General features: G+C 39.1%; 3 protein-coding genes across 3 annotated transcripts; 2 read left to right on the top strand and 1 right to left on the bottom strand.

Moving 5' to 3' along the window:
- Positions 1-2,637: 2,637 nt before the first annotated feature.
- Positions 2,638-10,917, top strand: LOC131302994 (uncharacterized). The gene has a single exon (XM_058329787.1). The coding sequence runs from the start codon at positions 2,638-2,640 to the stop codon at positions 8,200-8,202; it is 5,565 nt and encodes a 1,854-aa protein (XP_058185770.1). The 3' UTR covers positions 8,203-10,917.
- A 1,621-nt stretch (positions 10,918-12,538) lies between these two features.
- Positions 12,539-15,027, top strand: LOC131303919 (protein DETOXIFICATION 48-like). The gene is made up of 2 exons (XM_058330983.1): positions 12,539-12,974; positions 13,546-15,027. The coding sequence occupies exons 1-2, from the start codon at positions 12,813-12,815 to the stop codon at positions 14,941-14,943; spliced, it is 1,560 nt and encodes a 519-aa protein (XP_058186966.1). The 5' UTR covers positions 12,539-12,812; the 3' UTR covers positions 14,944-15,027.
- A 1,311-nt stretch (positions 15,028-16,338) lies between these two features.
- Positions 16,339-19,535, bottom strand: LOC131304145 (copper chaperone for superoxide dismutase, chloroplastic/cytosolic). The gene is made up of 6 exons (XM_058331274.1): positions 19,201-19,535; positions 18,601-18,627; positions 18,272-18,344; positions 18,007-18,141; positions 17,115-17,338; positions 16,339-16,851 (listed from the first exon to the last, which is right to left on the bottom strand). Exons 1-6 carry the CDS (start codon positions 19,465-19,467, stop codon positions 16,588-16,590), a joined length of 990 nt encoding a protein of 329 aa, XP_058187257.1. The 5' UTR covers positions 19,468-19,535; the 3' UTR covers positions 16,339-16,587.
- Positions 19,536-26,103: the final 6,568 nt, after the last annotated feature.

Raw genomic sequence — 26,103 nt, 5'->3', positions numbered from 1 at the left:
TTACATTCGGATGAAATTTTATTGTGCCTAGTTTATTTTGTTTACTTGAGCTATAGTACCTACTTACTCACAAATCTAAGTGATTTTTCACTTGCTTTGACTATGTATGAATGATCCAGTGACAATATTAAGGAAAAATACAATTGTATAAAAGAAAAACAAAATTTTTAGTGCATTTTTTGAATCTAGAGGGTTTGCTTGAACCCCCTGGAGACCATGCAGAGCCACCCCTAGTTACGGGGTGGCTGATATGCAACTATTATGGGTGATTTCGGCACTTATTATTATTATTAATTATTATTTTGTTAAAAATGATTTCTGTAAAATTCACAATTGCTATAATCGATTCCCATTACATATTGTTCGATACTCTTGATACCGTTACATCTCGACTACTGTTACTGTTACATGTCCCAATACCGTTGTTTAAAACCTTGCTTGTAGTAGGGCTGTAAACGAATCGAATAGCTCGCGAGCTCGGCTCGGTTCGGCTCGTTAAGGCTCGGCTCGGCTACATGCCTACATCCAATTTGTTTCCTCTCCGTTAGAGAGAGGGTGTTGATGATTTCATTTTGTAATACACCAAGATGACAGAAAATTGGAAAGGGACCTATTTTGTCTCCAGAGAAGTAAGCAACATCAATACCTACTATAATGCATTCCTATTTTTTTTTTCTTTCTTTTTGACATGTGGCCGAATGCATTCTCATTTGCTTCGATCAGCAAAATGACAATAATGCTGCACGACAACTATACCAAGAGGTCCGTCCTATTTGTTTTGTCTTACTTTATTTTTCCACTGTAGAAAAATAATTACGTATTTTCTACACTTAAAAAGAGGCATGGCAGAACTAATTTTTTCAATTTTGTTTTCCACAACGACAGAATATTGTTTCATACTACCTTTTACCATGTAGCCAGTAAGAAGATCTCAGACGTCAGTCCAAGGTCTCACGTGCTGTGATCACGATCCGATCATGCTTTTGCTTTCTGTTTTGTTTGCATATTGATAAGTGCCAAAATATACATATTTTGGCCCTCCAATGTACATTTATCAGTCTTTTATATTTGTTAGTTGGTATTTATTACGTGTTTTTCTGTTTATAGGTTGCTCGAACTCGGTTTTCAAGAATTTGGATAAAAAGAAGAATTTATAGAGGTTCGAGGTTAAAGTGCAAGTCCTTCGAAGTTGAATTACTGATTTTTGATAACGTGAAGTCCAAGGGCATTTATGTTAATAGTGCATTAAAACCTACTCCTATATATAAGTCATTGGATGGACTGACTTTGGGCAGCAGCTTTCGGAAGAACGGGGAATTGGGTTTCAACGTCAGCAGCAGCTTTGGCCGTGGAAAAGAAAACGTGGACGAGCGCAAGCTTTCAAGCCTACTGATCATGGAGATCACATTAACGCCTTTCGATTCTCTTCTCCGTTCCATGAGCAACTAATTCTCTCTCTTAGGGTGTGATGAAACCCTAACCAAGTAACTATGTTTTTGTGTTGATTTTGGATTTCGATTGCCGAAACGATGGTTGTATAATATTGAGACTTGTTTTATGATTCACTGTTATTCTTCCAATCTAGTATTATGTATTTGTTTTCTGTGATTACAAATACATAGTTATACACCGATATTCTTTGTGCATGAAATTGAGAATTAGAATAATCTATGCCTAGGAAAGACGAATCGTGCCTAGATTAATTAGTTATAAAATCGAAGACGATTCGTGCCAACCGAAGATAGATTATGTCCGGTTTTCAATCACATGCAATTTTCTTGGCGATATCACTAGGGCTTGTAGTTTTTAGTGAATCAATGTCGTTTTGGTAGTCGGTTTCTTAAATTAACATAATCGTTTGGTTACGAAGTTAGGGTGGATTCGAAACCCTAAGACCTTTTTCCATATTTGAATTCAACATCTCTCTTGCTTTTAATTACTTAGATAATTTTAGTTAATCAAAATCCAATCACTCTTTCTTGAATTGAATTAGGAATTAATTTTAGAAATACAACAACTTAGCCTCTTGATCTCCGTGGTTCGATACCTAGACTTAAACCACTATTCTATTTGAATTGAGGTTTTCGCTCAGTTTTAATTATTTATTTTTGGTGTGAAAAACGACCTACCAAATTTTGGCGCCGTTGCCGGGGATCAAAAGCACGGTTGTTTGATTTTTAAGATTTGTTCTTATTTTAATTCCTAGTTAATTTTTTTTTTTCTTCTCTTCCATTTAATTATCTCGATCGTTCAGTTCTTTTAGTGCAGATTACTGGTTTTCACGTCAAGAGTTTCATCTTACTCCAAAGAGATTTGAAGAGCTCAGTATCGCCATTGGGCCCTTACAAGAGACTCCAAAAATCCGTGAGTTTTAGTAACTGCATTAGAGGTACTATAGCTACTAAGTAATTTAATACTATTATTGCATGTGTTAGTTTAGGACTATTCATTATTGCACAGTAACTCACCGTAGACTTATGCAATGTTAATGCACAATTAGTTTAATGCTACTAGTTTCATATTAAGTCTGCATTAGTTTAATACTTTTACATTCCATTAGTTTTAATTAGTTTGAGTTTTTATTGAGTTGTTTGCCATTAGAGATACTTGTTGCACTTAGAGTGGTGTTAATTTCATATGCAAGGGCGTCGGTCTTGTCATCGAGACTTAATCCCTATTGACCCCGAGTTAGAGAGGACCCTTAAGGCTATTCGAGCAGTTAAACGTCCCAATAGACCTAGCGACTCACTTTCAATCATGGCGTTACGCGCTAATCAAGAGAACCAGGATAGGCAATTGAGGGAGTACTTTACTCCCCCTGCATACACATCACCTTCTTGCATCTTGTTGCCCACTATCACAGCAGCTCAATATGAGATCAAGTCTCACACTCTTCAGATGCTCCCATCCTTTCATGGGCTTGACAATGAGGATCCTTTCAAGCATATTGATGAATTTGTAGAGAAAAGTTCCACTGTAAAAATTCAAAACTTTTCTGATGATGCCCTTAAGCTGAAACTTTTTCCCTTTTCACTTAAGGATAGAGCCAAAGATTGGCTTAATTCCTTGGCAACTGGGTCTATCACTACCTGGGCCCAATTACAGCAGGAATTCCTTACAAAGTACTTTCCCATAGGTAAGACAATCCTGTATAGGCAAGCTATCACGAGTTTTTCTCAAGTTGATGGCGAGCAATTTCATGAGACATGGGAAAGGCTTAGTCAGCTTACTCGAAAGTGTCCCCACCATGAAGTTCCTAAGTGGCAGTTAGTTCGTATTTTTTATGACGGGTTGTCTGAACGGCACCGTCAAATGGTTGATGCCTCTTGTGGTGGGACTTTTATGCTTAAAACCCCGGACGAGGCATGGTTGTTATTTGATAACCTGAGTAATAATTCCCAACAACATGCCTCGGCCGCTAGAAGAGTTAATATGGTGGCCTCAAATTCCCAACAGCAAAGAGGGATTTATGAGGTTGGGCACTCCAATGATCTCTCTAACCAAGTGGCTGCTTTGAACAAAAAATTTGACCAGCTTCTATCCCTTGGTCAAGTTCCTTCTCCACCTTCTCAGCCTTCATATTTTCAGGAGGCTTGTGCAATTTGTTCGAGTCCTTCTCACTTTGTGAGTGAGTGCCATATGGCTTCCCAATTCCCCGAGTTTGTTCAAGAGCACGTTAATGCTGCTCAAGGGTTTACCAGACCCGGAAATGATCCTTATTCTAATACATACAACCCGGGATGGAGAAATCACCCAAATTTCTCTTGGAAACAACAAGCTCCGAGCAATTCTCCTGCTCCACCCCAAAGGCCTATGTTTACCAACTCTGCCAATCCTTCAGCCCACCATCCGACTCAATCACTACAGCCATATCAGTACCATAATACTCCTTCACCTCAAAGAAACTCTGATTTTGAGGATAAGGTGCTGCAAGCCCTCCAAGGGCTTGAGGCTACTTCTCGTAAACTTGAGGCGAACACACAAACCGTCAACTCTCATACACAATCAATTTCAAAGATAGAGGCCCAAATGGGGCAGCTTGCTAATGCACTCAGTCGACGAGAGGAGGGTAGGTTACCGAGTCAACCAATAGGCAATCCTAAGGGTCAGTATGAAGTAGAGAATGCACAAGTGAATGATCCCTACCATGAGCAAGCCAAGGCAGTAGTGACCCTAAGAAATGGGCGTGTGCTGGACACTAGACCTGAGGGCAACAAGGGTACTTTGGAAAAGTCCATCACTAACTCCCAGAGTTCTGAGGCTACGATAGACCAATCACCTTTGAGAGAGGATCCACTCTCTCCTCCTCAATCGAGCCCCACTCCGGAATCCTATGTACCCAAAGCACCATTCCCTACCCGGCTTGACTCTCTTTCTCCTCTTGGTAAGAAAGGTGCTACCATAGAAAATATGATGGAGGTGTTCAAGCAGGTGACAATCAATCTCCCATTGCTTGATGCCATTCAGCAAATCCCTTCGTATGCAAAATTTCTCAAGGACCTTTGCACCCAAAAGCGCAAAACTCGGACTCATGTGTCCAAAAAGGTCCTTCTCACCGAACAAGTGAGCTCTATCATCCAGCATAACACTCCTCCTAAGCTCAAAGACCCAGGTGCTCCAGTTATCTCATGTGTTATTGGTAATCATTCCATTGAACGAGCACTTTTAGACTTGGGAGCCAGTGTCAATTTGCTCCCTTATTCGGTTTATGAGCAATTCGGGCTTGGTGAGTTGAAGCCCACGTCAGTCACCCTCCAATTAGCTGATAGGTCGATTAAGGTGCCACGTGGCATTATAGAGGATGTCCTTGTCAAGGTTGAAAACTTCTATTTTCCTGCTGACTTCATAGTACTTGACACGGAACCAGTGCATAACCTTAGGAAGCAAACACCTATCATACTCGGTCGGCCCTTCTTAGCTACAGCTAATGCTAACATCCATTGTAGGACTGGGGCGATGGATGTCTCCTTTGGTAACCAAACCTTGCGCTTAAATGTTTTCAATGCCTCCGAACAACCTCATCAAGAGGAGGACTGCTTTGCAGTTGACATGATTGATAACTTAGTAGAGGAGGCACTACCTTATATTCTTAATGAGGACCCATTAGAGGCATGTTTGGCTCATTTTGGCTTTAACAAATTTGATATAGACCAGTCTATTGAGGAGGTAAATGCTCTACTTGATGCTTCACCTCTCTTGGATTTTCCCCCTTGGAAAGCCATAGTTGAGCCATTGCCTAATCTTTCTAGTACACTGGCTCTTCCCTCTATTGAGTGTCCACCCAAACTTGAGTTGAAGCCACTTCCGTCTACACTCAAGTACGTTTTCTTAGGTCCGAAGGACACCTTACCTGTTATCATTGCTTCTGACTTGACTGATGACCAACAAAGTCAACTTTTGAGGGTGCTTGGAGAGCACAAGGGTGCCATCGGATGGTCTGTAGCGGACTTGAAAGGCATTGACCCCTCTGTTTGCATGCATCGCATATATTGTGAAGATAATGCGAAACCTACTCGTGAGATGCAACGGAGATTGAATCCGAATATGAAAGAGGTTGTGATGAAGGAAGTTGTGAAATTGCTTGATGCGGGTATCATTTACCCCATCTCCGATAGCAAGTGGGTGAGCCCTACCCAAGTGGTGCCCAAAAAGTCAGGCATAACTGTAGTTGAAAATGAGAAAGGAGAGTTGGTTCCCATGCGCACCACCACTGGTTGGCGCGTATGCATAGACTATCGAAAATTGAATTCCATGACTAGGAAGGATCATTTCCCATTGCCCTTTATTGATCAAATCCTAGAGAGGTTAGCAGGCAAAAGCTACTATTGTTTCCTTGATGGTTATTCAGGATATAACCAAGTGCCTGTTTACCCAGAAGACCAAGAGAAGACCACCTTCACTTGTCCTTTTGGTACTTTTGCCTACCGGCGGATGCCATTTGGACTTTGTAATGCACCTGCGACCTTTCAAAGATGCATGATGGCCATATTTTCTGACATGGTGGAAGATTTTCTTGAGGTTTTTATGGATGACTTTTCTGTGTTTGGGACATCTTTTGAGTGTTGTCTCCAAAACTTGTCTAAAGTTCTTCAACGTTGCAAGGAGACAAACCTAGTCTTGAGTTGGGAGAAGAGCCATTTTATGGTTCAAAAAGGTATCGTGTTAGGTCACATTGTCTCCAAGAGGGGGATTGAAGTTGATAAGGCCAAGGTCGATCTCATCTCTAGGCTTCCACCCTCTACTTCAGTTAAGCAAATCCGATCATTCCTTGGGCATGCGGGTTTTTACCGCCGTTTCATTAAAGACTTTAGCAAGATTTCTCGACCTTTATGCGAACTCCTCGCCAAAGATGCTCCTTTTGTCTTTGACGAAGCATGTCTGCAAGCTTTTGAGAAACTGCGTGCTTTACTTTCGTCTGCCCCGATTATGCAGTCCCCCGATTGGAACCTCCCCTTTGAGATTATGTGTGATGCATCCGACTATGCAGTTGGTGCAGTATTGGGACAACGGGTGGACAAGGTCCCTCATGTCATCTACTATGCTAGCAAGACTCTTGCAGATGCGCAATTGAATTACACTACTACTGAAAAAGAGTTGCTAGCAGTAGTTTTTGCTTTAGATAAGTTCCGTTCATATCTCCTAGGATCCAAGGTATTAGTGTACTCCGATCATGCCGCTTTGCGGTATTTGCTCTCAAAGAAAGACACTAAGCCTCGGCTAATTCGATGGATCCTTTTGCTACAAGAGTTTGATTATGAGATTTGGGATAAGAAAGGTTCCGAAAATTCAGTAGCGGATCATTTGTCTAGGATCCTGGTAGAAACCTTGAGTGACCCTCTTCCCTTCAAGGACTCATTTCCAGATGAGCAACTTTTTGCAGTGTCACAGGTCAATCCCCCATGGTATGCTGACATAGTGAACTATCTTGCTATAAGCAAAATCCCTTCGCATTGGTCCAAGCAAGACAAGGACCAATTCTTTGCGCAAGTTAAGTTCTATTTCTGGGAGGATCCAGAATTGTTTAAGTATTGCCCAGACCAAATTATTCGTAGATGTGTCCCTGAGAGTGAATTCCATAGTATTCTTAACTTTTGTCATACTCTCGAGTGTGGCGGCCACTTCAGTGGAAAGCGGACTGCCGCTAAGGTCTTGCAGAGTGGCTTTTATTGGCCAACTCTATTTAAAGATGCACATGAGTTCTGTCGAAATTGCTTGAGGTGTCAGCAAACCGGGAACATGTCGCATCGAGACATGATGCCACTTACCTCTATTCTTATTGTGGAAATCTTTGATGTGTGGGGTATTGACTTTATGGGTCCTTTTCCGTCCTCATTTGGTTTTGAATATATTCTTGTGGCGGTGGATTATGTCTCAAAGTGGGTGGAAGCGGTAGCTACTAGGACTAATGACCACAAGGTGGTGGTCGAGTTCTTACAAAGTAATATCTTTAGTCGATTTGGCTTTCCGCGAGCGATCATAAGTGATGAGGGTACCCATTTTTTCAATCGACACTTCGCGGCTTTAGTGCGAAAATACTCGATCACTCATAAGGTAACCACTCCTTATCATCCTCAAACCAGTGGTCAAGTCGAAGTGTCCAATAGGGAGGTTAAGAGTATTCTTGAAAAAACGGTGAGACCCGACCGTAAGGATTGGTCTCTCCGTCTAGATGATGCATTGTGGGCCTATCGAACAGCCTACAAGACTCCCATTGGCATGTCTCCTTATCGGATGGTTTTTGGTAAGGCATGCCACTTACCGGTTGAGTTGGAACATCGCGCGTTTTGGGCCATAAAGAGATTGAACTTCGATATGGATGCCGCTGGTTCTACTCGAAAACTCCAACTTAATGAGTTAGATGAGATTCGCAAAGATGCCTATGAGAGTTCTAAGATTTATAAGGCTAGGACCAAAGCTTTCCATGATAAGCATATTAATCGTAAGTCATTTGAGCCTAACCAAAAGGTGTGGCTCTTCAATTCTAAGTTGCGTCTCTTTCCCGGTAAGCTTCGGTCTAGATGGGATGGTCCCTTCATTGTTGTGCCAGTTTTTCCCTATAGTGCAGTAGAGGTGCGGAACCCACGTAATGGTAAAGTTTTTAAAGTTAATGGCCAACGTTTGAAGCCGTATGTGGATGGTATTTCGGATGGGGAGGTGGTTGCGTCTATTGAATTGTTCGACCCTAAATATTTAGACTTTTGAGCTTTCATGAAGTCTGGCTGAAGACGTTAAACTTAGCTCTTCTTGGGAGGAAACCCAAGTTTTGTATAAGCTTCTCTTTGTTCTAGGCATTGATTCCTTCTTATGTTTTTGCTGTTTTTCTTATTTGCTATTCTTTTGTTTGCTTTTATTTTCTATATTTTGTTGTTGTGGAGGCTAACTTTTTGCAGGTTCGTCCGTTCATGTTGGGGGGTCTCCCTCTCGCTATATTGTACCTTGCTTAGTTCCTCCTGTTCGAGGTGATATCTTTCCTTTCTTTTGCTATTTGTCTTCTCTTTTCACGTTCATGGTTTCAATGCAGACATTGAATGGTGTAAGTTGGGGGGAGGGATCACATTGCTTCATAGCTTCATAGTTAGAAAAAAAAAATTGAAAATTTTTGAAAAAATCGTTGGATTATTTTTGCATGAGAATTGAAACTTGTTGAGTTTAGTTCTTGGTTGATTGAGCTGAGATATGATGATCATTGCTTGGATATCTCTATGGCATTGTAGTTCTTTTTGCTAGCTTATCGTGAGAAATTTGTCATGGCACTTATTCTTAGCAATTTTGCACTTCATGTATATGTGGGCTTTGGTCGCTTTGTGCGCTACATACTGACTGTTCTTAATGGCTTGTTTAGTGGAGACTTATATACCCATGTGAGTTTAGAGCCTTACCTTTTTCTTGGAGAGGTGTCACATAAACTCTCATTGTCACAAAAGAGCAGATTCGTAGTTGATCTCATTATCTTTGTTGTCAAGTATTGGGAACATATTAATAGCATTGACTATTCTCTTGGGTTCGAAAATGTGCATGGTTGTGTTGCCCCTAGGAGACGATCATAGGCCATCTTTGATACTTTGGGCTAGTTCGTTTATTTCTTTCATACACTTATCCCTTGTAAGCCCATTTGAGCCTCTTGCATGATAGCCTTTTCTTGTTGAGCTCCACCATCAAAAATGTGTCTTGAGAAGGCTTAATTAATTATGTGGAGGTGAACTATTAACAAAATATGGGGTAAGCGGAGTTGGTCATAGAGCTTTGTTTATGGTAGTCCTTCAAAAAAGTATCAAAAGAAAAAAAAAATTGAATTGAAAAAAGAGGACACCAAGCTTATTGAAGAATGTGTAAATGATATTATTTTGAAAGGATGTTGAAGGATAGGAAAGAGAGATGTGGCGAAGTTAAAAAAAAGAGAGAGAATGAGAAGAGGGCACTTTGTGAAAAAACATGCCCTAGATGAGTTATTGTGAGCCTATTCTCAGACACTTGAATATTTTACCCTAGCCTTAATACATTTTCCCTTACCTAAAGCTACAACCATAATTGAAAGTCCTATTTGATCCTAGGGGCAATGGGATGTGGATTGATGGAAAGAGAGAGTTTCCGATGCTTGCATTTCATTCATGAGATCATGTGTCCAGTTCATAGAGCATTCTTTCGTGTCTTTGTGTGCGGAGTACTTTGTTTTCATGTTGCATAACTTCCACCCGCACATGTTGAGAGTACATAAAATGCACCTTGTTTTGAAGTGAATTCATTTGTTGAGTGCATGACATGGTGAGATTTGAAGTTGAGACTCGGTCCGGAGAGAATTTTTAGTTGTTACTCACCTTGCGACCGAGGCCCTTATTCAGACACGTTAATTGTAGGTGCCATGGTTTATTTTTATGATTTGATAGCCTCTAGAACTACTCTTGTTTAGTATGTTTCTGCGATGGTTTCATTTTCTTTGCTTGAGATATTGATGAGTTGTCATACAGGTTTTTGGTCTCATGTGAAAAAGATTCACAGTGTTTGTGGGAGTTCATTGCTGTAAACCCTCACGAGACTCCACTCGTCCTCTAGGGATCGCCTAGAGGTTTAAAAGGCTTGTTGCACAAGCTAAGTGCAATCGTGAGTCCTACGAAAGTGGCGTAGTTAGAATTTATCTTAATTGTTTTCTTTGCTTGGGACTAGCAAAGTGTAAGTTGGGGGGTGTGATAAGTGCCAAAATATACATATTTTGGCCCTCCAATGTACATTTATCAGTCTTTTATATTTGTTAGTTGGTATTTATTACGTGTTTTTCTGTTTATAGGTTGCTCGAACTCGGTTTTCAAGAATTTGGATAAAAAGAAGAATTTATAGAGGTTCGAGGTTAAAGTGCAAGTCCTTCGAAGTTGAATTACTGATTTTTGATAACGTGAAGTCCAAGGGCATTTATGTTAATAGTGCATTAAAACCTACTCCTATATATAAGTCATTGGATGGACTGACTTTGGGCAGCAGCTTTCGGAAGAACGGGGAATTGGGTTTCAACGTCAGCAGCAGCTTTGGCCGTGGAAAAGAAAACGTGGACGAGCGCAAGCTTTCAAGCCTACTGATCATGGAGATCACATTAACGCCTTTCGATTCTCTTCTCCGTTCTATGAGCAACTAATTCTCTCTCTTAGGGTGTGATGAAACCCTAACCAAGTAACTATGTTTTTGTGTTGATTTTGGATTTCGATTGCCGAAACGATGGTTGTATAATATTGAGACTTGTTTTATGATTCACTGTTATTCTTCCAATCTAGTATTATGTATTTGTTTTCTGTGATTACAAATACATAGTTATACACCGATATTCTTTGTGCATGAAATTGAGAATTAGAATAATCTATGCCTAGGAAAGACGAATCGTGCCTAGATTAATTAGTTATAAAATCGAAGACGATTCGTGCCAACCGAAGATAGATTATGTCCGGTTTTCAATCACATGCAATTTTCTTGGCGATATCACTAGGGCTTGTAGTTTTTAGTGAATCAATGTCGTTTTGGTAGTCGGTTTCTTAAATTAACATAATCGTTTGGTTACGAAGTTAGGGTGGATTCGAAACCCTAAGACCTTTTTCCATATTTGAATTCAACATCTCTCTTGCTTTTAATTACTTAGATAATTTTAGTTAATCAAAATCCAATCACTCTTTCTTGAATTGAATTAGGAATTAATTTTAGAAATACAACAACTTAGCCTCTTGATCTCCGTGGTACGATACCTAGACTTAAACCACTATTCTATTTGAATTGAGGTTTTCGCTCAGTTTTAATTATTTATTTTTGGTGTGAAAAACGACCTACCACATATCTATTGTTTTACTTCTCTGTCTACAGCACAATTTCATTGCTCTCTTTTACCACCCTTTTTAATCTCATCGTTCGGTTGTAATTAATGATTTGGATTTACAAACAGTTAATTGACTCTTTGTTTAAAATCTGGACCGTTCAAAATATTTTTTGATCGTGAGATTAAATACAATGAAGAAAGCGGTGACAGAAAGGGGTGGACGTAAACGTGCATGTGGCACCAACAGCGCATGTTCGAACAACCTTGCTTCCTGTGTTAATACATGTTGTATGAGAATACTTTGTGCCTTAACTGAGTACGAGATATAATGCAAGTGAGAACCATTCTCAGTTGGCACGGCTCCTTGCCCCCATGTCCCCACCCTTAATTTCCCCCCTCTTCTTAATGCTAACTTCTAACGACTAAGTCCCTACTGATGTATACTTAAAAAAAACAAAAAACAAAACAAAACGAGTACAAGATTAATTTTGAATATGAGAATGTATTGGGTAACCTCGTACCACAACATATAGTTCCACAGGAGTACGGGATTAATACCAAAGTACAATCTCATACTCAATAACCAAAATTCACAAGCACATTCGCTAATTTTCGGACTTCGGGTTGGTGCTGTGTAGTGAGGTGCACAGCACCGTGCTGCACATCTCCGGGCCGTCGGATCGTACATCTGGCAGCTCGGATCTCATCTTGGCAACCAGCGATCGAGAGCCGTTCAATGCTGAGATGAGATCCGAGCTGTCGGATGCACGATCCGATGGCTCAGAGGTGCGCAGCGCGGTACTGCACACACTATTGCACAACACCGTCCTCCCAATTGCTAATTTTCAATACGTTCGTATCAGTTTTTTTGGTCGCGTCACGAAAACTATGACTGATATATCAGGTTTATGACCGCTTTAAGTGCTATGGCGTAAAGAATTAACAATATATTCTAAAAATTTTACAACTTCAATATGTAGAAGAGCTAGGGGAGAGGGACATGCACACTAGCTACATGATGAGGACAAACCCTAATAGTATCTCATTGCCACCTTTCACCTTATCCTCACACACATTCGTCATCCCCTCTTCACCACCAAACTCTAACTAACACCGTACACGCTCAAATACATGCAAATACATACAATAAATATGTTGGTGTTTATATATACACAGAGAGAGAGAGAGAGAGAGAGAGAGAGAGAGAGAGAGAGAGAGAGAGAGAGAGAGAGAGAGAGAGAGAGAGAGAGCAGGCATCTTGGACAGTCTTAAATGGAACAAGTTAGGTTCTCTCGTTAAGATGCGCGCAGTAACAAAATAAAACGAATGTTTCTCCTCACAAGTACCATAATTAATGCCTTTGATCATCAAGTAATCCCTGATCGAGGTTTTCTCTATCTGTGTAGCTCCACAAACCATATATCTTCCCTCATCCCCACCTCTCTCTCTCTCTCTCTCTCTCTCTCTCAAACTAATTGAGAGTAGAGATAAAAAGAGTGAAGATCTTTGGTTATTGATCGAGATGGATGATCACAAAGCTCCTCCTTCTTCAAATACTCCTCTGTTGATGTATACCCCTCCTACCCTCCACAAATACGAAGAGGCTAGTACTGATGATCAACAATATGCATCACATAAACGTGAACATTCACTTTATCAGCTATGGAGGCCAACCCTTACAGAGGTCTGTCCAGTTTTTATAAACAACAATCTCAAAATAGGTTGAAGTTTATGTAAACAAATTTATGTGATTGATCATGGACACATGCAGCTGCATGTACTTGGATCTGTGTTCATATATAAATCGGTGGTATTGCTCATCAAAATATGTACTTGAATCTGTGTTCATAAACAAGGATGGGATCAGGGGGGTCTAGTAGCGGCGACCGCCACGACAAGAATTTTAAAAAATGCAATTATTATATGTAAAAAAAAAATTTATGCCAAACTTTTATAGTTTCGCCACCACTAAATTTTTTTAGTATACATTTCGCCACTGCTAGGGTAAAATCCTGGTTCCGTCCTTGTTCATAAATCTGTACGCTTGGTATTGCTCGTTAGAATATGTATTGATCAAAATTTGGATCATATCAATATATATATATATATGGATATGGATATCAGTGGTTCAAAATCATGACACGCTTAACCTTAATAATTGTTGTATTTTACTTTACGTGTCCAACTTGTTTTTGTTTTGTGGGTTGCCAAATTGCCAATATTACATCTCTCTCTCTTTCTCCTCTCAAATGTAGGTGGTTCAAGAGATCAAACAACTCTACACCATAGCCATCCCCATGATCATCACCGGCCTACTCATCTACGGAAAATCCGCGATATCGATGCTTTTCATGGGTCGCCTAGGGAAAGAGGCCTTAGCCGGCGGGTCTCTTTCAGTTGGCATTGCAAACATCACCGGCTTCTCCATCATCTCGGGCCTCGCCATGGGAATGGAAGCCATCTCTTCTCAAGCCTTCGGAGCCAAGCAATGGGCCATCGTGGCACAAACCCTCCACCGAACCACCGCGATACTCATTCTCGCTTCCATACCAATCTCTCTCCTTTGGCTAAACATCAATCCAATCCTCCTCCTCTGCGGCCAAGACCCAACCATTTCCTCCATCGCCTCCACCTACCTCGCTTTCTCGATCCCAGACCTTTTCTTCCAACCCTTCATAAACCCTCTCAAAATTTACTTGCGTACCCAAAACATAACTCTTCCGTTAATGCTCAGCGCAGCTTTTTCGCTCTCCATTCACGCCCCCATCAACTACTTTCTAGTGCATTATCTCCACCTTGGGATTAGAGGTATTGCTATGGCATCGGCCATAGCAAACCTCAACCTACTAATATCCCTCTCCCTCTACACACGATTTTCCAGCCTTTCTGACAGAAATGCTGGAAAATCGTGGGAACTGATCACCTCGATAACATGTTTTAACAATTGGAAAATGCTTCTAACGCTAGAGCTTCCCAGTTGCGTTTCCGTTTGTTTGGAGTGGTGGTGGTACGAGCTCATGATAGTCTTAGCAGGTTTACTACCAAACGCCGCGGAGGTGGTGGTCACCATGGGCATCCTTCTACAAGCCACTTCGCTTCTCTACATCTTCCCCTCCGCGTTGAGCCTAGCCGTGTCAACTCGGGTCGGGAACGAGTTAGGCGCCAACCAACCCGGCAAAGCGAAAACCTCCTCTCTCATCGCGCTATCTTGCGGGGTTTCAAACGGGTTTGTTGCCATGCTATTCATAATGACAGTGAGAAATGGTTGGGGAGGGGTTTACACGGTTGACGGCGGCATTTTGGCGGCGACTGCGGCGGTGATGCCGGTGGCGGCGCTGTGTGAGGTCGGAAACTGCCCACAGACTGCGGGGTGCGGGGTGTTGAGGGGCAGTGCGAGGCCAGCTTCAGCGGCTAATATAAACTTGGCATCCTTCTATGGAGTTGGGCTTCCGATTGCAATTGTAATGGGCTTAGTAATGGATATGGGCCTTCAGGGGTTGTGGTTGGGCCTGTTGGCGGCCCAGGTTGTGTGTGCTGTATTAATGGTGTTTGTGTTGATGAGAACGGATTGGGTACAAGAGGCCTGTAGAGGCAGGGAGCTGATTGGGATTGACGAGAAGGACCCTAAAGCACAGGAGATAACCCTACGGTAGTTATTTTCCGGGGTTATTGAATGGGTTTTTTTTTTTTGTTGTTAATATTGGGTTGCTTTTTTATTTTGTTAATAGCGTGGTGTTGAAGTGCTTTTTTTCTCCATTGTATTTACCAAGTACTTGTATTTATATACGCTTGATAGTGGGATTGCCCACACAAGTTCCAACTGGCCTCGCAGCCCTTTATTTTTTTGTGTTAATTTGTTTGTAAGGTAAAACTGTCGGACATCATACTCCTTAGTTATCTATTCTCCTACGGATTGAAATACTAGTATTATCTAGTAAAACATTCATCATCCTGTTGGACTTTTTGTACTTTTTTTCTTTCCTTTTTTGTCATTTTATAAAGAGATTAAAAAAAAAAACAATCGTGGTCATTTTTGTAATTCAAAATACTGTTGGACTTTATTTATTTATGAAATTGGCTTGTATTCTCAATGTCATTAGTAGATCTTGAAGTGGGTATAAAAAAAAATTTGCAATTAATGTACTTTAGCTTGTGCCCGGAGGGGCCATGCCCCTTCAGAATTTGCCATCTTCAACATAGACCAACAATTGCAGAGGGGAGAGGATGCCGTACTAATAAAACTCATTACTGGAAGTCTGGAACAATCAACTGGGGACTTTTTCGGGAATTGTAGAGGAAAAAGGTTATGATTCAACCAGACCAAAGTTGGTAATCCCTGTAACCAAATTTATCAACCGAACAGTTATATCTCCCACCGCTGCTAAGCTGAAATGCAATACTCCGTTCCATTGATATGATCAGATAAAGGTCCAAAGGCCGAATCAAGAAAGGAAAAAAGGAAAAAAAAAAATTGAATCGCAACTTCGCCGATGAAGAGTATGTGAACAACAACGCTATAGGTGACCACAATTATGGACTCCATATACTACCAGAAGAATTCATGTGCATACGTGAGACTATTGGACTAATTGGTGCCTTAAGTAGCACAAACATGGACAAAGATATCGACACAACTCACACAAGCATAGTACACAAAAATTTAAAATACAAAAAACATAAACAATAAAAAGCATTGCTCTCATTCCTTCAAGTCGATTGTTCTCTGTGGTTTCCAAAGGAATGTTGTTACGTTGCCTAATTCCTTTTTTTTTTATTTTTATAAGGCCTAATTCCTATTCATACATACATTGTAAACTATAACTAAAATTGCAAAACTAATGAAAACTTCATTAATGTTTACATGGGTAATGGATGAACATCAATACAACTCAAGCAAAGCAAAACATAAATTAAATCCACTTAAAAAGAAAAACATCCATATTAATATAGATAATTCCCCAAGCAAATTCTAAAAGTCGGAAAAGTCACCAAGACGTGTCTCCATTCATTTCTCAGACGTGAAACCAGAAATGAACTACTCTATCATATTTCCCGAAGATAGTACCACCAATCTTATTTCTCAACCATAGATTAAAAAACAAGGACTCTGTTCTACATTCTCCAAAACTCTCTCTAATGGTGAACTTGTCCTTGTAGAATTACACACATGATACAAACGGCTACATCGATCAAGTTCTTTTCACGAAGTACAAGATTGTCTACAAGTATAACCTTTATTATTTTGGGTATACAAGGTGGCAACTACAGGTTGAATGATATGTGAGGTTTTAAAATCATCAAACCTTGTTGGTGACAAAATCTTTGTCAGTTGCTTCCCAAATGGTAGTCCCATCACAAGTGCAGAGCTTTTTGTAATTCTCACCAACACCTGCACTCCGAGCTATCACTGCAGCTGCAAGACCTGGATCTGATTTATCTTCTGTCTCATACATCACTATTGATCTCCCAATGAGATCAACAACTCTTAGCTGTTCCTTAAAACCTGAAAAGAACGCCTCACCTTTCTCATCAACCTCTAATGTTCCCAGGTCGCCCAGTGGCTGAATAAACAAAGAACAAATTTCAATAGATGCATTTGCGACATATTTTCCATGTCATGAATTACTGCTGGCCAAAAAACATAATTACTGCTAGCCAAAATGGTAAGGGGAAGGCCGTAAAACATCTCACAGGACAGTAACACAGAATGAATGAGCAAAATTACCTGCCCACGGTAATTCCAAAGTTCTTTTCTTTTCCCTTATTTATTGGTAGGGCTTGGGAGGGGGAGGGAGAAACAGAGAGGGTACATGGATAAACTAACCTGTTTCTCGGTCGCCTTGTTTGCTGGATTGAACACTTTCCCAGTGCTTGATGGCCCCTTGGTCAGATCACCAAATTCATTTATTGACCAACCATGTTTTCCAGGTGACAACCCACTAAAGTTAGCCTCAATCCTAGCCAGTTCCATATTGACTTGAGCCAAGCGGACCACACCAAAAATATCTGGACCTTTGAACTCGGAAACTGCAGCAGAAACTAAGAAATCTGCAAAGCAAGAGCAAAGGTAAATCATTCTCAATACTTGGAGCTATTGATGCATCTAAACTAAATGCGCAAACAAAGAAGCTTTGTCACTTATGCAACGAAGTTTTTTCCATTTTACAAGTCCAGCTTTTGTCAAATCTAAAGTGTTCCCTGGTTGAGTGTATGTTGTTTCCTTCGTGGTAACTGTATGTTTCATTTATTGGTCACGAAATTACCAATGAGAATTTGTTATTAGGCATATGCGTGCAAGTTCAACAACCCTGCTTTTACCAAGTTAGGAGGCATTTGCCCCGCACAGCTTACAGGTATGCATCTCCTACAAGAATTGCAGTTCATCTATGTAACAGAGAGTAGGCGCACCCCAGAAGGGTCAGCATAGTGGGCATGGAACGTCCATTCTTTTTTATGTTGGTAAGTAGGTGAAAAATCCACTCTCATAGCAAAGATATTCAATCACCCATAGCATAAGGAATTCAACACCAACTGTAAGCTCCATAGGCCGAGCTCCCTTTTGGTTGACAATTTCATGACACAACACACATCATCTCCAGCTAACTGATTAATCAACAAACTAACAAATACGAAGAAGTAAACTGTCAATATCAGCGATTACTGAATACTGCACAAAAGGCTTGTTCTAAAGTGAAGAAAGAAAAAAAGTTACCAACCTTCAGGAACCCCTTGGCCGATTAAACGAGCTTTTCTACCAGTCTGCTCCAAAGCTTTGGTCATGGTCTTCACGGGTGAAGACCCAAGAATTCTGACTACTTGATTGCTCAAATCCACATCGACATTCTTAACACCTGAAGTAATTCCAAGAAAACGATATATTGGCTCTTATCAATTCGAAAACTAAGAATTAAAAAAAAACTTACTATCAAAATCATATTCAATGTTGCTATAGCACACATCTGAGTTGTTAGTTCTACCCACCATCAACAGTCGCTAACTTATTCTTGACCGCGTTTACACAACCGTCACACTTCATGTCCACCATATACTCAGTCTGTATGAAGTCGAAACCAAAATATCAGAAACCAAACACAATCCACCAATTCTCTCAATCAAATAATATCCTTGAGGACCTTCATGACCCCCACCCACTCACCCCAAAAAGGAAAAAATAGTGTTCCAAAATAACCACAAATTTAACAAAAACATCAATGAATCAACATGGACATCAATACAGTCACACATATCACCTATGTTAACATCATAACTTGAAAACCAAATCACTTTGAACATAGAGAGATGAAGCTCACCAGTAATTCTGGCAACAAGGCATTGTTCTGCAAATCAAAATGAGAAACCTTATGAGCCCAAATTCAAATACGTAGATGGAATATGTGAAAGCACAAAGTAATATCCATAAGCATCCTTACAATATACCTTTAGCAGTATTTAAAATGGCTAGAAATGAATGTCTTCTGATACGAATTTGAATGCATACTAATAAAAAGTGTCCTAAAAATTTCTCTGATTTCAGTCTGAATGCACATGGATTGAATATATCCCAAGAAATAAGGAGAACCCGGGTTCCTATACGAAAAAAAGTTTCAATGCAAAGGTTATTAACGTCATCTCACGTGATGTGGGCCCATGTAAGCGTTACAGATAACCGTTGCATTAAAAAAAACAAATTTGAGTGTACAGTTCACGCACAAACACACCAAAGTATCAAATAAAGGCAAATTCGAGAAATGAATGTCTTTCGATACGAATTTGAACGGATATTAACAACGAATATCCTAGAAATTGCCTCTGATTTCAATTCAAATAGACACGGATCAAATATATCCCTAGAAATTTGGAGTAACCGGGTGTCTATACACACACACACCCAGAGAGAGAGAGAAAGAGACCTGGAAGGAGGGTTGATGATCCGATGAAGGAGCGTCCATGTGTAGGGCCGAAGGGGGACGGGAAGAGGTCTTGAGGAGGCCGAAGCGAAGAACTGGTGTGAGGGTAGAATTTGTAATCGACAAACGAGGGAAAGTTAGGTTTCTGGAGATGAAATAGTTAGAAGAAGAAGGAGGAGGAGAATCAGAATGAGCGAAGATAGCGGTGGCTGCTGCTGCGATTGCCGTCGTGGTGGTGGTTGTGCTTACCACTGACGTCAGAAATCCCATATTTCTCCTCCTATGCCTTTTTAATTTTAATCAGTGTTCTTCTCTCTCTCCTTGCTCTTTCTTCTAGATTTTTCTTAGGATTGTGATTTTGACATTTTAAAAATCAATTATGGGGTTTTAAAATTGAACTGGGTTGATACACAAAACGTTATTTTGGAACCTCTCCATCAAATTTTGGAATGCTAAAATTAATTTTCTTTTTTTTATAATTTTTTTTGGAGAAGGCTCTCTCTCCCCCCTAGATAATTGGACCAAAATACATTTTTTGAAATTGGACCAAAAGACATTACCCAGCAAATGATTTTAGCACTCTATTTTTTTTTTATGATGACATTTTAAAATTTGTCTTTTACTATAAAAATTATACTATACTGAGGCAAACTAGAAGACAAATTTTAGAATGCCATCATAAAAAGGTGGAATGCCAAAGTCATTTTCTCAGTATTATTACTCATATTTTGTACGGAAATATTAGAATACATAATAAGTACTCCTATCTATGAATTGTTTCATTGCCTTTTCGTGGACAATTTCATGAATACGTTTTATGTGTCATACCAAACCCCTATTTTGTAGGTAAGTACGGTTATATGTACATATGTAATGTAAATATCATGTATATATGAATTTTGTAGGGTAAATGAATGAAAAGCCCAATCACGGCCCGCATGAAGCACTAAACATTAGCCACATTAGAAGTATTTTTGACATGGCAAATGATTTTGACACACATTAGAAGTATATATGCTTAAAGGGCCAGTTGCTTATATAACACATATTCAATTTTTGATGATGGCACTCCAAAATTTATTTTTTAGTGTAAAAATTATACATAGCAAATTCAATTTTTGATGATGGCACTCCAAAATTTATCTTTAAGTGTCCAAAATTTATCTTTTAGTGTAAAAATTATACATAGCAAATTCAATTTTTGATGATGGCACTCCAAAATTTATCTTTTAGTGTAAAAATTATACATAGCAAACACACTAAAAGATAAATTTTGAAAATTTATCTTTTAGTGTAAAAATTATACATAGCAAACACACTAAAAGATAAATTTTGTAGTGCTATCATCAAAAATTGAAGTGCCAAAATCATTTTCCTTTTGACATCTCGTCAGCGTAGGGCTAGCTCTATTTGAAGTCGTAGGAGTGATTATTCAGACTCCATTACTGTAAACTTATTTTCTTTGTTTTGTGTGTTTTTTTTTTGAATTTTGTTAAATTCGCGTGATATTTTTTGGATTAATCATTCGTCTCGACGAGAGGAGTCTAAAAAATATTAAAGCAACAAAAAAAGTTCACTAAAGACAAAAAAAATGTATCAAACTGTGGTCTTATTTGAATTTTTTCAACATCGATCCATATTTTTATAGTTTTTAAAATTTTCTCGTCTAGACGAACAATTAACCCCAAAAAATACAATGAAAAGCTAAACAAAAAGTGATGAAAAATAAAAAAATACCGAAATAAGTTTACAAAAATGCAACCTCAATGGTGTAGGTGTGTGACGCCCAATAACCAAGTTGGGGCCAGCTGAGACGGCCGAGCTCCGATAGATATCTGGATGGGTGGTGTCACGCCCTCGATTTTGAACATAAATAAATAAGTCTTTTCGATAAAAGATCATTGCATAAGATATTTAATACCCAAAAGAGTTTCCACCTGTTTAATTTACAATTCAAGTCTCCAAGTTAAGAGAGTTACAACCTTAACTTAAGTACAAGAACGATCATGTTTAGAATATTACAACGTTTTAGTCAAAATGGGCAAAATGGGTAAGTTACAAATACTTATCGGTCAAAAAGAGTCATTACAAAGATGGCTAAGTAACTCTTGGAGTTAGTTTCCAAAACATGATTCTTCAATCCAAGCATACAGTGTATGCGAGCTATTGTCCGGCATTTGAACCTGAAAATGATGATAAGTTGAGCTACACTAACCCAGTAAAAAAATCTCTACATAATCTATATGTGAATGAGATGATAAGCATGGACACAATAAATCAAGCTAAATGACAAATCCTTTTTGCAAGAAATAAATTATTAACGATTCTAAATCATTAGAGCACAAGGAACAGACACATAATGTTAAATCCAACAACTGCATGTACCAACATCATTTACTGGTATCAAAGCACTCTCACACACATACACACACACACTTCTCCCATCAAAATTCCACCCCTTGCGATTCTGTATTTCCACCTCTTGCGATTCTGTATTTCCACCCCTTGCGATTCTGTATTTCCACCCCTTGCGTTACAGTAAATTCCACATATTTCAACATTAACTAATACGTCACAAATACCTCATGGGTCACAATAATCAAGACAACAATACAAATTTCATAAGAATATGTAATTCCTCAAACCATAAGGTGTTCCACCCGAACCATGTATAGCAATCAAACACTAATATCACATGAATTCATCACATAACATGTAGAGAAAGAGAAAAATCCCTACCAAATATACTCATTTAAATTTCGTCGCCACTTTTTCGTCACCGAATAAACTTTTTCTTATAGTGTGAAGTGGGTTGGGTAAAGAGAGATAAAGAAGTGGTGCTAGTGGGAAATAGGGTTTGGTAAAGTTAGGGGTATGTATAAATACCCCAAGGCTAATTTTTCCGCCAAAGGAGAGGGCATTTTAGGGTTATTTAGACATTTTCCATCTAAGTTATCTATTTTTCGTCCAAAATATTAACAAATTTTAAAAGATGTGAATGACGGGGTGAACGTGATTCGAAATGATATTTAATGGGGTGAACTTGATTGATTTTATAGTTGAGAGATCGAGTAATTTTGACAAAATGTAATAGTTCAGGGGGTTTTATTGAAATTAAGCCTTATTAATACAACATATTTGTATGAGAATGACTTCGGTGTCCCCGGTCATTTTGGGGACACCGTAACTTTTGGCATAACAAAACCACTATGAACATAACCAAAATCTATTATGGTATAACCAAAACCATTATAAGCATAACAGAACCATAATAAGGCATAACTTGATTGTTATGCCTTGGTTGGGTTTGGTTATGCCTTAATTGATTTTTTTGGATATTCCTTGGTTATGCCTTATTTGGGTTCTGTTATGCTTGTAATGGGTTTTAGTTATGCTCATAATAATGAAGTTATGCCAAAAATTACGGTGTCCCCAAAATGACCGGGGACACTTATATTTGTATGAAATAGACAAATCAAGTACAAACCTTTTGAACTGTCTTAGTTTTTTTATTTTTGGCAAAGTACGGATTACCTTTCTATGGTTTGACCATTTTACAGATAACCTCTCTGTGTTTTATTAATGACCAATTCACCTTCCTAAGATTTTGGAATAAAGTGCAACTGTTACATATTCCGTCTAAACTAATGGTGTGTGGACTTCAAGTGCTCAAACTGTATTTATGGCATAAAAATTGAAAAATTCTAAAATCAGTCAAATGAGCTGACAATAGTGAGTGTGTGAATGTGTATTAAAAAATATAAAAAGTACGCAAAAATACATGTTTCCCTCGTCTTCTAGTGTGCTTATCGTCAGCCCGTGAGTTGACAATAGCAAAACCGATAAAAATTTGTACTTCTAGTCAAAAGTAATATGATAATAAGACAATAGTACCCCTACTTCATCTTCTTTCCCCAAATTGAAAACGAAAAAGACAAGTGATAAGCACCCGAGAATGTAATGGAGGGTGCGCTGGAGTCTATTTTTAGCTTAATCTAATTGTTAATTAGTTGTTTTTATCTAAGTTGGCTCGTAGAGCGCTAGTTTTATTTTGCAGAAAAGTCACCAAATAAAGAGCTTTAAAGGCCTAAGGCATGTCAAGGCGGAAAAACAACCCGATGGCCAAGGATTTGCCCGAGCAGAAGCTGATTTGCCCAAGCAAATGTTCGATGGCCAAGGCAGAACTTGATTTGCCCGAGCAGAAGTTGTCATTGCCCGAGCAGCACCAGATTTGCCCGAGCAAGAGGCAGGCAGCCAAGGCAGAGGATGACGGCCAAGCACTTAGCTATTGACCTCGGCATCGATGTCAAGGGATACATTCCATCGATGCCGAGCCCCTTAGTGGCCCAGTCCCTTAATCATCTCGGCATCGATGGACTTCAATACCTTACATCGATGCCGAGCCCCATAGTAGAGCACTCTAAGGCCGTTGCCATCGATGCCGAGGGACTTAAGAGCGAATTTTTTGAGCATCTTGGGAATACTCCAAGCGCGGATCTCCGGAGTATAAAAGCTTATGTCATTGTTTTGTAAAAAAAAGTAGGATAGATTCAAGTAGTACATTTTCTAGATCTAGATTAGATTTCTTTGCAATTCAAATTGTTCTTGAGTGTTCTTTATTTTTCAGTTTTAAATACTTTAATTTCTGCCTTTAGTTGTTAGTTTTTGATATTGTCACTTTAATTAAAGTTGTTTATTTTCTCCCGATCTATCTTAATCCCTAGTTTATTTCAAGTCTTGTTATTTCATTATGTTAAGTAGATTTTTGCTTGCTTTTATCTCTCTAGATATGGGAGAGTAGTTTCAAGGGTTAGGTCATGGGATAATTAGCTTCTCATGGCTTGGGCGAAAATTGCATTTTGCACCCAATAAAGCTTTAAACTTTGATTTGAAAATTGATGTGGGGTTCGGGTTTGTTTGTCAAATTACCGAGGTGTTAACCTCTTTGATCATGTGTAGGTGGGAGCATCGCCTACCCACCACACATGATGCTTAGAGCTCTGTCGCTTGAGGTATTTGCCAAATGAATTCTAGAGCTAGCTTGATTCACAAATCATTTTATCTTCCAATTTGAGAACTTTAATCAAGTATCTTAAATTGTGTAATTGGGTGAAGAGTGTGATTTAGCTTGAGTCTTGAGTGTTAATAATTCCTAGACCTAGCCTATCTTTTCTCTAGTTAATTCGTTTTTAATTTAGCCCTTTTATTTCCACCGTTTAAAGTCAAACAAAGTTGGCTGTCTAAAAGCCGAAAGCCCTTACTTGCATCTACAAATCCGACCAAGCCATATAATTATTCCTTTGGGTACGATCTCGGATTTCCAGTTTATTATGCTTCAATCGATGTGTTAAACCCTACGCTTGGGGTATTATTCCACATTATCATCGGAGTAAGTGAAGCAACAAGGAAACCCAGAAGGGGTTTCTTCTTCCCCCAACTGGTTCTCTATCGATCTCTCACCTTTCGGTAATCTCTCTCCATCTCTCTTTCCATTGTGTTTTTATACAACTTATAGATCTATACACACATACATATAAAGCACACCCACCCAACCCATATACTCCATATCTGCACACGCACAGTACATTTTCCATAGGTGTTTCCAGAGGTACTTCTTGTTCAACATATAGATTTTCTTTGCCCATATAAATTCATGACACCTGAAATTTAGTGAGGACCAATTAGCACAGGTGTTGTCCGCCTTTTGGGTAGAAGCAAATCTTCTAGATTTTCTGGGAACTCGGTGTGCAGCCATGGCTGTCCGCGAGTCGGACCGCTTGCCACCGCCCAAGCCCTCTCTTCTCTCTCTATCCCATACGTTCTTTACCTCTCTCTCTCTCTCCGTGATTGAGCCAGCGTCGGCAAGGGCCGCCGGTCAGACTCGTTGCCAGCAATGAGAAACCCAGTTTGTGTATATTGGGGATTTTGAGTTTTTTAGACCAAATTACGTACTTTCAAGGGAGAATTTTTCATAAGTCCACTATAACACTTTCCAAACCCATCTAGTCAATTGCTAAGTTTCATAACCCACTAAGTCTACTAATAATTTTAATGACAAAAATACCCCACCTAAGAAACAAGGGCCTTATTTGGCTAACACGAAAATATATTTTTTCTATTTTTTTTTGTTTTTGTTGCAATTAAACCGCAGTCGCCACCACCACTGCCATCACTGCCACCACGGCCGCCGCCGCCACCACCACCGTTGCCACTACCATCACGCCACATATAACGTTATATGTGTAACAAAAAATGTATTTTTTCATTTTTCTCGAGTTTTTTTATTGAACCCGCTACACTTAACATTTAACGCTATATATGTGACAAATTTCTCTTTCTGTTTTTTTCTATTTTTCTTGTATTGATTTTTTAACGTTATATGAGTGATACAAATTTCCTAACATACAACATTATATGTGGCAAAAATTTTCTAACATGCAACATTTCTTTTTGGTTTTTCTTGTTTTTAGTCTTTAACGTTATATGCTGGTTCATATAAAACATATAACATTATATGTGAGTTTTTGAATATCTAAATATCGCCCAAAAAAAAAACCAAAACATATAACATTATATTTGAGTTTCTGCAACTCTGAATCTCACAAAAAAAATATAACAGGACATATAACATTATATGTGAGTTTCTGTAGTTCTAAATCTCACAAAAAAATAGAATATATAATATTATATCTGAACTTCTATAGCTCTAAGTCTCACAAAACATGACATATAAAATTATATGTTTTCAAAACATCATATCTTTTCAACAATATTATATATCTAAAAAAATAACATTATATGTTCACATATCATGCTACCATTATCCTTGTTTTCAGTCGCGCCTTGAGTCCCAAGTTGAATGTTGATGAGGCCACAGGGGGTCGAACTTCATTTTTTCATCGTTTC

Source organism: Rhododendron vialii, chromosome 10a (genome assembly GCF_030253575.1).
Source record: "Rhododendron vialii isolate Sample 1 chromosome 10a, ASM3025357v1".
In the NCBI taxonomy this organism is placed as follows: domain Eukaryota; kingdom Viridiplantae; phylum Streptophyta; class Magnoliopsida; order Ericales; family Ericaceae; genus Rhododendron; species Rhododendron vialii.
This window is presented reverse-complemented; position numbering and strand designations above follow the sequence as displayed.